Source organism: Molossus molossus, unplaced genomic scaffold (genome assembly GCF_014108415.1).
Source record: "Molossus molossus isolate mMolMol1 unplaced genomic scaffold, mMolMol1.p scaffold_m16_p_1, whole genome shotgun sequence".
Lineage (NCBI taxonomy): Eukaryota > Metazoa > Chordata > Mammalia > Chiroptera > Molossidae > Molossus > Molossus molossus.
The window spans coordinates 79,924,781-79,939,215 of record NW_023425344.1 but is presented as its reverse complement, the minus strand read 5'-3'; the positions used below and the strand labels follow the sequence as shown (position 1 = coordinate 79,939,215).

At 36.2% G+C, this 14,435-nt stretch overlaps 1 protein-coding gene across 1 annotated transcript in view; it reads right to left on the bottom strand.

Annotated features, from left to right (window-relative positions):
• Window positions 1–14,435, bottom strand: part of BANK1 (B cell scaffold protein with ankyrin repeats 1) — a 302,010-nt gene that overhangs the window by 262,223 nt on the left and 25,352 nt on the right. Inside the window, exon 2 of the mRNA XM_036282317.1 lies at window positions 6,900–7,298. Coding sequence (XP_036138210.1) covers window positions 6,900–7,298 — 399 coding nt within the window. The remainder of the gene's footprint in view (window positions 1–6,899; window positions 7,299–14,435) is intronic.

The window sequence follows — 14,435 nt, the reverse complement described above, 5'->3', positions numbered from 1 at the left end:
TCAGTCACATAGAACTCAATAATGTCAAACTACCTGAATAATATAGACCACATTCTCTGACCATACAACAAAATTAGAAATCAATGTCAAAAAGAAAACTTAAAGCCCATACTTCTGTTTATTTATAATATTTCGAAAGGAGAAATCAAACTAAAATGAGAAAATATGTGGAACTAAATAATAATTAAAAAATTTGTAAAAACTTGTTGGATATAGATGAAGAAGTACTTTGAAGTTATAGCCTTAACTGTTTATTATTAAAAGGAAAACAATAAGGTCTATTTTCAAGAATCTTATACTTTAAGATTTTTAAAAATTCAGAGAAACAAAAGGAAATAAATATTAAATACAATACAAAAATAAATAAACTTTTACAATGTAAAATACTTTGTAAAAATTCAAAAAGTGTCCTTTGAAAGAGCAAATGAAATTGACAAACTTCTGCAAAGATTAATTGATATAAAAAGAGACACAAATAAATGTAGAAATAAAAAAGAGCACACAATTTCATATACAGCAGATATAAAAAATAAATGTTATAAACAATTTTATGTCATACATTTGAAAATAACTGAAGTCAGCAAATTTCCAGAAAAATAAAACAACAAAAATGACTCAAATAGAAAGCCTGAATGGTTTCAAACTCTTAAATATATTCAACTGAAATATTTAAGAAGCAGTTCATTCACATGGAAAAAATAACCTAGAGTCCAACTCTAATTGCACACAGAATTAAGTCCAGATGGATGTCATACTTTATGAGAAAAGTCTAAAGTTCAAATTTTAGAAGATATATGTATGACCAAAGAGAGGCAAAGATTTCTTAGACAGAGTATATAAGTAGTAAACTAAAAGAAAAATGTTGACATATATACTATATTAAGAACTTCTATTTATCAAAATTATTAACTATAGTCATATTTCCTAGTCCAGCATCCAATTCAGGATTAAATATGATATATAGTTTGTGTAATTTTAAATTTCTTTAATCTGGAGCAATAATAACTCATGCTGGCTTTTAGTTTCTTGACTTTAATATATCTGAAGAATACAAAAAATTATTTTGTGGAATCTAGTTTAGCTTTGTCTAATATTCCCTCATGATTAGATTAAGGTTGTGTATTTTTGGCAAGAATATCACAGTAGAACTTCTTATCATTAAATAAGTAAAAAATCGCAGCTGCACCAAAAACACTTATAAACCTGCACTTAAGAACATAATTTGTACTCTTCTGTTATTTTTTGAATGTTTGAAGTGCAGAAATGTTTTATTTAAAAAGTTACCAGCAATCTACTTTTAAAACAGAAAATAATAGGAAAAAGAAAAAGAATTGACAAAAAAATCACAAAGAATGTAATGAGAGTCATAAGTAAACAATAATAAAACTTTAATAGAATTAGAGATGAAGAAAGTATTTTTCAAGAAGACAAGATCTGAGGTGAACTCACGGATAAAGCAGCTTCCAGCCGCCCTGGAAGCTTAGCTGGGGTTTGCACTGAGAACATGAGGGGGGTCCTTCAAATCAGAGGGCAGCATCAGAATAGTGGGAGGAAGGCAGAAATGGTCAACTGTGTCTGCTCAGGGGGAGGCGATGCAGTGACCCTCATGTGCAGCATGTGCCTACAACTAAAGACAGAAACACCTATGCCGGAGCTGTACCTTCAAGGAGCTGAAAGACCATGCAAAAAGGATGGACCTCGTTAGAAAGGCCATGGTACCCCACTGACCAGGGAACCGGAGCTCTTACCACAGTATACAGCTCAGATGGGTGGAAACAAAAGCAAATGCTTCTGCACAGTTTGTATCTGTAGTGTGGTTGTTTTTCTTGTTTTGTTTTTCCAATAACTCTATGGCTACATAGCTATTCTTCATTATAGACTTCTTCTTTTATGCTTCATGAAGCTAAAAATTTTAAATCCTTGGTTTGGTAATATGAAAACAAAATGAAAATGTTAAGGTTATTTATGAAAGAATTAGCAGTTCCCACTGCTGTTACATCTGTAATTTGCCAATAAAGGAAATACAATAAATATAAAATATTTAAATATAAAACATAAATATTGTATTGTAATACAAATATATATTTCATTTATATAAAAATCTAATAAAACAAAGCTTAGAGAGATTGACTCAATTGTTGAGAGCACACCAGAATGCTTGCAAAGGTCCAAAGGCAAAAGATATATGAATGAAGAACAGAGAGCACGGGAGGAAGGCGACTCATCAGATGTGCCCTGATCACAGAAACTGGCAAACTTTTTTTAAAGGGGATGATTTATAAACAACAAAGTACATAATGATAACACTCAGAAATTTTAATTGTTTACATAAAAGTTTGAGATCAGATCATTTATATTACATATAAACAATGCTGTATGAAACCGACACACATGGAAAAACTAGAATAAGAAAATGAGCTACAGATACAAAAACATAAAGAAATAGAAAACAGAAAAATGGAAGCACTATGGTCAAAATAATTATACTACACACAGAAAGGTGGGAAACACATATAGGTGTGTATTAATCCTAACTTAGGAATTAAAGAGACAAGAAATTTAGCTTTCTTAATTCCTTAAAAGGCAATAAAATCCTCAAAATAAAAAAGTAAAAAAATAAATAATCAAATTAAACATGAAGTACTATATCTTTTTAATCTTTTTTTTTTCAGTATTCCAAACTCTGTCTGGAAACTTGATTAATTATAAAATGTCTTTCTCTCTTATTAAGTTTTATAAAATGTTTTCTAAGTTTTCTTTCATATGTGAATATGTTAGAATATTTAATAATTTCCATGACTATTCTCATTATCATATCATATTTCTAAATAAGTTCCCTTTCTTTTTTATATAATTTCTCTACAGGATAGAGAGGAAGTAGCAAAAGGACAATAAAAACTGAATTCCACATCTCTCATTCTATTTCATCCATTTTTAGAAAACTAGACTTCATATATTCAACACAACTGGTAATATGAAACAAAAAACAATTTAACAGACCACTTAAGTTGTTTATAAAAACAAATTTATTATTGCATAAACTATAGCAATTAGTACCATTTTTTTTCAAGGGACAAAATTGGCATGGTTTTCAAATTGCTTAAAGATCTACATTCTGGTTGCATGCTTGTAATTAAGATAAATTATCAACTTTGAAGGTGTTTTCCTATGCACATTTTGTATCTTAGAGTTACTCTAAGATGTATCTAAGTTACTCTAAGAAACCAGAGTCTAAAATTTGAATGGGGGAAGATGAGAACTAACAATGTCTTCAAAATAATCCTAGTTATCCATAAAACATGAGGTAATTTTATTCAAGTATCAATAGGAAAATAATTAGAAGATATACCAGAATACCAATACATAACCACCTACAAGTACTCTTCATAAAAGAAAACATTAAAACAACTGTTTTTTAGTCAATATTTTGACGTAATAATGACAGCATACTTTAAGTGGCCAAAGCAATATGAGTTCTTTAAAGAAACAGAAATAATGGGAGTGGAGAATCATTCAAAATTTTACCACCAATATATAGCGCTCCTCTGTTTCAGGGAAAAAAATTCGCATACAATTCATTGTACTTTAAGTGCATTTTATTGCATTTTTTCATAATTTCCTGTTGTAACATTTTTCCTTTTCAACCAAAAGCAAAAATCAAAACAACAATCCAAAAAACGTAATGCACTTGAGTAATACTAAAAAACAAAATCAGAGGTAACAAGAAACTTGAGGACTGGTAATTTCAAAATGTTAATGTATAATCGATACTTTGCCTTTCTATTCCTGAAAATCATCCCTAAGCATTAAGAATGACCTATGTACTAAAAATAGAAACAGTGATATTCTAGACCTCCAGGTCAACAGAATAGTTCCAAATCAGTGATGATGAGCAAAAGGGTATGCAGTAGGATACAGAGAAAATAATCCTTGAAGAATTAATCCAGACACTGAAGATTTCAAGAAGAACTAACAGACATACCTTCCTCTGAGGGTGGGGGCCATATATTTTTGTATTGCAGGCATGATGCAACAGTATCGGGTAAAAGCATCTGTGGAAGCAGTTTGGTTCCAAAAAGCAGAGAAAGTGCAGTTAAAAGAGGAAATATACAGAAAACACATATTCTCAGAAAGCAATCTACATCCGTGGAAACAGAGAAGTCAAGTCTTTCATTGTGGGAAAGAAAAACAGAAGAGAACAAACAACAAAAAACCCACATTGCCTGTCTCCACTGGCTAGACCAAAAAACAAACAAAAAAACCTCACTTTGTTCAGTGGCACAAAAAACAAAACAAAACTGGGCAACCACAGGTTCTGTATAAAGATACTACAAGAGAAAGATTAAAAAGAAAACCAATGTAACAACGAGAACACACACTAAGAGCATGTTGCCATAAGAGAAGTGAAAAATTGTGACCAAGCATTTCACCGTGAATTTTTTAAATGTAATAAATAGCAACCACTTCTTCTAAGCAATTACATAGTGCATAATGCAAGACATTAAGAAGAGGTTAGCAAGGAAAGAACAAGAGATGAATTGTAGACTTTCAATGCTCAACCAAATGCTGTAATCAAAAACAGTAGAAGTACCATAAAAATAAAGGAGAAATTGGAAGTTACACAGGGGAAGAGAGGGTACTAAAAGCCTAAGAAGACAGCAAAAATTGAAGTGATAAATACAAACTAAGTAATGAATATTAATAAAGAATCAAAATGAATTAGAGAGGAATTGTTGAGTAGATCACAAATAAAATAAATCCAACCTACATATAAAAGGCATCTCTGAATAACAAAATTGTCATAATAAGATAGAGCAAATATTTAAAGATATAATGCAAGAAATGCTTCCTGAAATAAAAGAAGACTTGAATCTACATCTTGAGGAGGAAGAGAGGACTGATACAAAAATAACCATGTCTCTGAGCAAAAGAGTCAAGAACATTCAGTGCTAAGATAACATTCTAGTGAAGTCATTAGACTTAAAATACAAATGAAGACTCCTTTAGTTAACCAGGCACATAAGATTTCCCTAAATTCTACAAGGTTAAAACAAAGAAGAGCAATATGGTCGTAAGTCGAACTGTACTTCAAGTAGAAGGCAGGAGGCAAACACTTCTGCACGGGCAAGGTTTCATAAACATTGCTGCCAAGGGCCTTTCCTCGGAACCTATGAGAGGTGACTTATCCAACCAAGAGATGATTAAAAACTCAGTAACAAACTTGCCAACAATGTAAGGTCTTCACGGAAGCAAGTCCCCCCGCAGTGGACAGCGGAAGCTTGCAAATGACGGTAGCTCTTGACAGCTTGACTGCAGCCTCATGAGATGCTCCCTGCTGACCCAGAACCTGCCTGCTGATCCACTCCTAGATTCCTCAGCCACAGAAACTGATAGAATCATTGTTTGTTTGTTTTTAAGCTGCTACATTTTAGGGTCGCTTATTAGACAACAGTAGATTACTAAAACAAGGCTTGAAAAATATTGAATTTGAAGATGTTGGAATGCTAGAATATAGAGGGTTTTTTTAAAGGAGAATTGTGGAAGTTCTGTGAATCCCATGGTTCCCCACAGGAAAGACTGAGGGATATCACCATAATCATGCATACTGATAAGGGCTGCCAGCAAACCACTGGGGATTGACATGTGCTCTCTGGCTTTACAGAACACCAAGACTCATGTTAGACCATGTCTGGAAATGGTGAAAGGCTGTGGCTGCATTGCTGCTCTGGGGCAGGATGGCGGTGGTTACCCTGAGAATGGCTTGCATGTGCAGTTTGTCAGGACAAGAGACAAAGGAATGCTTTTGCAGACGGATCTGGACCAGGCGAGAGAAAGGAGCAGCTGGGAGATATCTCAGAGACTTCAGTCCAAGGAAACACATGAGGGAGCCGTGGAAACCAACAGTAGGAATCTATATAAGGTAGACCACCACAGCTGGATGCTTAGAGGAAAGGGCCATTCATCTCATTAAGGAACTGTAGGTGGGACATTCTCAGTGAATGAGGGGATCACTGAACAACCCAGAAATATACTCCAAGAAAAAGAGCCAGCAATTAATAGCTCAGATGGTCACTGAAAAGAAAGAACCCCACCTCTTCGCTGTAGGAGGGGAAACCATACTGGAACACGGGGAGTTAAAGGCAAACTGCAGGTTGAGAAAACCGGAGAAGGAATTGACCACAGCACCCCTTCCACACCGAGCCTGATGCAGAACAGAAGAGGGGTGGGGGGAGCTTTAACATCCGTAAGCATCAGCGTTTTGACTAGTACATGGAACTGTAATTAATTAATGTAAGGGATCCTTCATTAATTATCAACACAACAAAAGCTCTGTAATTCTAACCCAGACCTTCAAACATTGGGCACTTCTGAGTGGTAACATCACAGCAGATAGTATCATCTCAGGTAAAGTAAGAAACCAGCTTCCAAAGCCAAACTGTTATACAGCAGCATAACATACCATTTTTGTTCTACTAAGTATGATCTCATATAAGCTGCATATATTTTAAACCACTTTTATTTTTTTACTTATCTTTATTGTTGAAAGTATTACAGATGTCCCCACCCTTTCCCCCCCTTGACCCCTCCTCTCTGCTCTACACTACTATTTAAAGTTTCTGGATTTATCTCTTCCTGCCCCAACTTCCCACTTTTTAAAATATTTTAAACCATTCTTAGAATAACTGATAAGCCATTATTGGAATTTAGCTAAAAATTAAGAACCATAATACATTTTGAGAAAAGTGCAGCATACTGTTAAATAAATTCGCTTTCATTTTTTTCTCTTTTATCCTAACATCAGATATTCATTGTTAAATAAAAAGCTTTAGACTTTTTAAAAATTATAATAAATATACAAAAATTAAAACAAATAGATAAAGAAGATTTGATTACACTACCTTGGAACAGGATGCTCTCGATGACAGAGATGTAGTAGTCGGGCTCCTGCTCAGTTGAGAGCTCCCATCTGCCTCCAGAGATATTTAACAATTTGTAGAGCTGATCTGAACTCGCCACCCCACACAGCAGGGTAACCACACTTTCTGGTGAATAAAGTACCTTTTCCAGGAACTGACATTTCTTTGGAGTTAGGTATTCAAGCAGGCTATCTGATAGTATCAAAAGTTTGCATTTGTAAGAGATTAAACTCAGCAATTCCGAATCCTGAAGAGAGGAATTCTCCAAGCGGTGTAACAGGATTGCTTCTCTTTTCACAACGTGTGAAAAAACTTCCCTCAAGTACAGAGCCCATTCCTCAGCATCTTCTTCATATATCATTATAATGTCTTTGGTATTTTCTGGAAAAAGAGAAAACAATACATTAATGTTCTTATATTTAGAATGCTAACAGATGCTTCTATTGTTATTTCTCAAGAAATGGAATGCGTTCTTTAAGGATTGTATTAATTTGCTTCTACTGGAGACTAATAAAATAATTCATGTTATGCTCATCATAATCATATGAGATTCAGCTAATCCTTCAGATGCAACACAGGGCATGCTTTGTGCAAGTCTATACGATACTCACCATACAGCTGAATCCAGGATGCTCAACAGAGTGCGTGAGAGGCCTGGTGGTAGAATGCAGAGATACTCTATGGGATTAGGGGCACGGGGCTACTACTAGGCTCTGCCAGTAACCACAGTGTTACCTAGATTATAATATTTAACTTATCTGAGCCATTGTGTCTTTTACTAAATGAAGTTTTGGGGTTTTGTTTTTTGTTTTTAAAGCTCTACCTAAAGAATAGGATTATTCTGAGAAGAAATGAGAGAATGTACATTAGAGAACTTTAAAATCTTTCTTCCAGGTCAGGACAGGTATATAAAGACAGATTATAGAATGTCTATGCCTGGAAAACCAACATAATTAAAAATTTAAAAAGAATTCAATAGCAGACAAACCAACAAATAAATAAAGCAGTACTGTCTCATGTCATAAACTAAAAAGTTGATCCTGATAAAACAAATAGAAAGTTCTGGTGGGGAAGCATAATCCTACAGGTGTCTCCCACTGTAGAACTAGTACTGACGAAAACACTGGAGTCACCAGAACCACCGGCTTTTCTCACGATATAAAGATTAGCTCTGAAGACAGAGGCTCTCTTTCAACTCACTGATTCCTACACAATGACTAGCACAATTTCTTGAACAGATATTCCACAACTTTTTAAAATATGTTTACATATACCAAATGAGAAAAAAACATCTGGCAGAAAAATCTGAGAAGCACACATTAGTTGTGTATGAATCACCAGGATAGTTGCTATGTGCTCTGTACTGTCTCACCCAGACTGGATGCTACATAAATATTTGTTGAGCAAACACAGACATGGTGTCATAATTCAGTATTTGTATGTGTCAGGAACAGCAGAGGAAGGCGTTCTTTATATTATAACTAGCCAGAGTAACTGCTGTATGGTTATACAATAATTGTAGTACAAATAAAACTAATATTTTTTTATTAAATTTTTATTGTTGAATGTATTACAGATGTTCCTCATTTTTTCCCCATTGACCTCCCCCTCCCCATTCCCGCCCCCTCCCACCTTTTCCCACACTACTCTCTGTGTCCATTGGTTATGCATATAAGTTCTTTGGTTTATTTCTTCCCACCCCCTAACCCTTTTCCCTTTGAGGTTTGTCAGACTAGCAATGAATTTGTACTTCTTAATCCCTTCACCTTTTTCACCCATTCCCCCAACCCCCTCCCATCTGGCAACCAACAAAATGTTCTCTGTATCTATGAGAATGTTTCTGTTCTGCCTGTTCATTTTGTTTGTAGATTCCATTGTTGATAGATATGTATTCATTGCCATTTTGTTTGTTCATATATTTTATCTTTTTCTTCAAAAAGACCCTTCATCATTTCATATAATAACGAGTTGGTGGTGATGAACTCCTTTAACTTTTTCTTGTCTGGGAAAGTTTTCATATGTCCATCGATTCTAAATGACAGCTTTGCAGGATAGAGAAATCTTGGTTGTAGGTTCTTGGTTTTCATCACTCTGAATATTTCTTGCCACTCCCTTCTGGCCAGCAAAGTTTCTTTTGAGAAATCAGCTGACAGCCTTATGGGAACTCCCTTGTAGGTAACTAACTGCCTTTCTCTTGCTCCTTTTAAGATTCTCTCTTTGTCTCGAACCTTTTGCATTTTGATGATGATGTGTCTTGGTGTGGGCCTCTTGGGGTTCTTCTTGTATGGGACTCTCTGTGCTTCCTGGACTTGTATGTCTGTTTCCTTCACCAAGTTAGGAAAGTTTTCTGCCATTATTGTTTCAAACAGGTTTTCAATTTCTTGTTCTCTCTCTTCTCTTTCTAGCACCCCCAAGATGCGAATGTCGACATGCTTGAGGTTGTCCCAGAGGCTCCTTACACTATCCTCATTTTTTTAAATTCTTTTTTCTTTTTGCTGTTCTGATTGGATGTTTTTTGCTTCCTTATATTCCAAATCGATGGCTTGCTTCTTGGATTTACGTACTCTACTATTGAATCTGTGTAAATTATTCTTTACTTCAGTTAATGCCTCCTTCATTTCTGACTGTGCATCCATCATTTCTGACTGGTCCTTTTTTATGCTCTTGAGGCCCTCACTAAGTTCACTGAGGTTCTCACTAAGTTCATTGAGCATCCGTATAAGCAGTATTTTGAACTCAGCATCTGTTAGGTTGCTTATCTCCCTTTTGCTTAGTTCTTTTCTTGGGGTTTTGTTCTGTTCTTTCATTTGGGACCTGTCTCCTCATTTTGGCTGCCTCCCTGTGTTTGTTTCTGGGTATTACTTAACGAGAGGTATGGGGCTATCTGAGACCAGATGCTGCTTGTTTGAAAGAATTTAGCAAAACCTGAAGCAAGATCCAAGACAGGCCAATCCTATGGTTAAGCAAGTGGCAACAGCTTGGGTGGGCCTGAAAGTTGGGTGGGGCAGGGTCTCAGGGAATCACCAGGGCGGAGCAACCAGTGTGAGCCAGGTTGCTGGAGTCCCAGATAAGGCGGCTGTCTGCTGCCCCAGGAAGGGCTCACCAAAGAGACAAAGGCCTCTGACAGTACGTTTGTCCCAGAGAAAGCCCCCTCTTCAGCCCTTGCTCCAATGCCAAACAGCTCAGTTCTTCCCTGTATGTCTCTGGTGCCCCTCGAGCTGCCTCCCCTCCGAGCTTAGAGGGAGAGAGACCGATAAGTCCGTGCGCGGGCCCTTTAAGGAGCTGCCTGGGGCTCCAGCCGCTTCAGCTTTCCTGAGCCTCAGTTTCTGCTGGTTTTTCCAGCCAGAAGTTATGGGGATTCTCTTCCTGGCACTGGAACCCTGAGCGGGGCACCTGGTGTGGGACAGGGACCTCTCAGTCCTCAGGAAGGACCTTCCCAGCCGAGGTGTCCTCCCGATTTTTATCCGCCACACGTGGGTGTGGGACCAACCCGTCTGCCGCCACCCCTCCTACCAGTCTTGATGTGGCTGCTGCTTTAATTCTGTAGTTGTAGGACTTCCATTCAGCTCGATTTCAGGCAGTTTTGAATGATGGTTATTTCATAGTTTAGTTGTAACTTTGATGTAGTTGTGGGAGGACGTGATACCGCGTTTACCTACGCCGCCATCTTGACCGGAAGTCACTAATAATATTTTTAATTATCAGGTGCTTAACATAAACTAGGAATCTTCATGATTTACATACATGATTCACTTAATTCTTAAAATTGCCTTATTAAGGTAGTAATATTATTCTCACTTTACAGATAGGAAAATGAAATTGGTATTAGAATTAGAATCCTAATGCAGGCAGTCTGACCCCACAGTCTGTACTTTTAACCACAAATAGCAGAGGACACAATAACATTACTTAAAAGATTCAAATAGATTCCTTGTAGCGAGATGAGCTAGATTAGTCAATATTAAACGGTCTATACATTAATCCCAAGTATGTGATGTATGTGAAAGTTTACTGGGAAGCTCATTTCCTCTCAAGGGCAAAAAGGAAACAGACTATGACACACTGCAAGAGTGGTTATCTATGAAGTATTAGAGTCCTTCTTGAGTCTAATATTTAAATCATTAAAATAATAGACTAAGCTATGAGGGTATATTAAAGTACAGCCTGGATACTTCCACTTAGATGGTTGGGTAGCATACTACCATAGAAAGACAACCACAGAAAATCAATTCTAGAGACAATCATAACCTCGCTGTCAAAACTGCCCAAGAAAATTAGTCTTTCTCAATACTTTATGGCCATTTTTTCATGTTGAAATTGAGTTTTCCTTTTAAATTTGTATAGACTTACACTTAGCCAATAATTGCTGTTTGACAGTGTTTAAAAACCTGAGGATTAGCATTAAATGCAACCCCTTCCTTTTTTTTTATAGATGAAATTATTCGGGTCTTTTAATCTTTAATTTTCTCAATTGTTATTTACTAAGAGTTTCCATGTACCAGGTATGTTGCTAAGCATTTAATATTCACAAATTGTATGAAGTTAGCTTTATTTTTCTTATTTAACTGACAATCACATTGAGCCTCAGTGAGGTTAGGTAATTCATCAGGGCCATGAAGATAGTAATTGGTATTTCTGCTGCCTTCTAATCTTTTTGTATAAAACCGTATTGAGTCAAACTACAAAAGTTAATAAAAGGCCTTTTCATAGCCATATTTTTTTTTCTTTATCCTAGAAAATACAAACTTGTCCTTCAGTAACATCTGAACCGTAGATCCAACAATAATTATCTGTGGAGTCTCAAGAGGGACCTATGGGCCCTCAATGCACTTCCTTTTATACACTTAAATTAAATCAAATGTAAGTCATTATTCTGCCCATTTAAGGAAGGTTATTGTCACCAAGATTGGCCAATTTCAATAGGCTGTGAAATAAAACAGTAAATAATGAGCCTCAAATATAGAAAGCAAAATTTTCATTCCTGGAAAGCTTCAATTTGCAATTAAGGACTCAAATAAATTATTTAAAATGTAAATCTCCAATCTAGCAACATAAAGTTAATGACAGAATTATACAATGAAAGGAACAGAATAGAGCCATATTAATTTTTAAAAATTTACTATAAAGTGTTCTTTCATATTTCATAACGATGCTTTATTTATCTTGCAAAATACTATAACAAATCCTTAAAGATTAAGGTAGTTTATATCAATAATTGATATCAATAATTGCTTTTGCACCAAGAGATTATACTACATTTTGCCAAAAGAATGAGACTGATCATAAATTATAATCCTTCCTAGTTCATATTCACAGCTTCAAATGATAGATTTTCTTCTTTTTGAATAAGATCTCGTCTCTTACTCATGTTTGATTACACATAATGAAGAAAGATTACATGATGCATCTATTCAATATTATATTTTTTCTAACTGGTAACCAAAGTGCAGGAAAAACAAACAAACAGAAAATCACAAAGAAATGATTTGTAGCCATCATGGACTTAGTAGTGATTAACATGAATATTAATCTTGATAAAATCACACACAAATATATCAGTACTCAGATTATATAGTGAGTATAACTGAATTGGTCTTGTACTTTAACTTTGTACTCCAGTACAATAAGGGAACACAACTAGGGATTTTCCATAGGATGAAGGTAGTGAACCACAGTATAACTCATAGTTCTCCTCCAGAAATATTGGTTAATTTTACTTATTCATAGTGGCAAAAAGTACCAGGTATTTTCTGTAGACACCTCTGCAGCAGCTGCTGCTGATGTACATCCCGTATCTCCCTGGTTCACCAGCCACATCTTGATGGTCAGTTGTTAAGCACGTTGACCACTTAGAACCTCTGCTTGGCTGCCTGGGGACCTTTTTTGGAGCTGAGGGAGCTGCTTTAGCCTACGTGCCTTCCTGGCAGCTGGGAAATTCTGGGAATTGAGAGCATGAAGGGGAGGGCAGCTCTTAGCCAATGAGGGATGGAAATCAATGTGTAAACAACAGCTTCACCATCTTCAGTGGGACAACTCTGACATTTGTTCTGGAGTAATGAGAGTGTTTCCGGTGCTATGGAATTATAATTGCTCATCACATTATTCTGCTTATTAATATACACATTATTGGCTTTTCTCCCTTTCTTGTCTCACATTTCCTATTTTCTCACTAGTACAAGGCTCATCCTTTAAATAAACTACCTGCATTTGTGTCCATTTCTCAGTCTTCTTCCAGGGAAATCTCTATACACATACATGTTAATTAACCTAGGTCTTCCCTTCAAATACAGGAAAGTACCAACTCATTTTCAGATTATGCTTTTCAGCTGTGGTGTAAAACCACCAGTTAAAATTATTTTTATACAAATATGAAACTTTCCCCTTTCTTCTTCCGTTTAAGATGCAACCAAATGCTTTTATGCGATATGAAACAAGTTTGGAGGAGAATTTTTTTTCTTTTCTCTAAAAGATTTTTACAGGATTGTTTCACTAAGACCTCCTACTCCTCACGTACAAACAGCAAATGTTCAACTCCCACCTCTATCACTGTTTAATCACTAAAACAAGTTAATAGTTCATTTAAAATTATAAACATAAAAGATTCTAGATCTGTAAGGTTTTAAAAGGTTTCAAATTCACTTTGTCCAAGTTTGTGGAATTCTATTTCCGCAAAGCCCACCTGCTTTCCCAGCTCTGACTGCTGTTGCTCTCAGAGTGCTGACTCTACCACAACACAGACCATAAGCCAGCCCATTACTGTAAGGATACTGTGAGCAAATCAACTATAACACATTTTAAGATGAATTCTGATTTCAGGGAATATGACTAGGCCCAAACAAAAAACATTGTCAGAATCAATTAAATATGGTAGTGGCATCATCTCACACAGTTACTTAAAGACTTCTCATCTCTCCATGTCCAGACTGAATCCTTCCCTATGGATTACATCACTCAGGCTCCCATGCCCACCCCAATGGAAAGCATCTTCAGAAAGTCAGAAGGTGAGAGAAAGAAATCATAGGGTTATTTATTGGCCCTCTCACTCACTTCCCCATTTCTAGTTTTGAAAGTGGTTGCTTTTTTGCGTGTGGCCCTTCTGTGGCTCTTCTCCTGTGGGTCCAGTTTTCTTTGTTTTGTTTTGTTTTGTTTCCTTTATTGATTTTAGACAGAGAGGAAATGAGAGATAGAAACATTGATGAGAAAGAACATCGATTGGCCACCTCCTGCATGCTCCCCACTGGGGATTGGGCCCACACCAGGACATGTGTCCTGACCAGGAATTGAACTGGTGACCTCTTGGTACATGGGTCAATGCTCAACCACTGAGCCACACCGGATGGACCCGGGGCTCCACTTTTCATGGAGCTTTAGCAACCATGATTTTTCCCCCCTTCCCTCACAGGGTAGTCAAGGATTCTTGTTCTTAGTCTTTGAATGCTTCACTACCTCTCTCTGGGTCCTTTAGCCCTGAACATCTTAATAAATAATCCCTTTATTAAATCTGTTTCGTTAAAATCC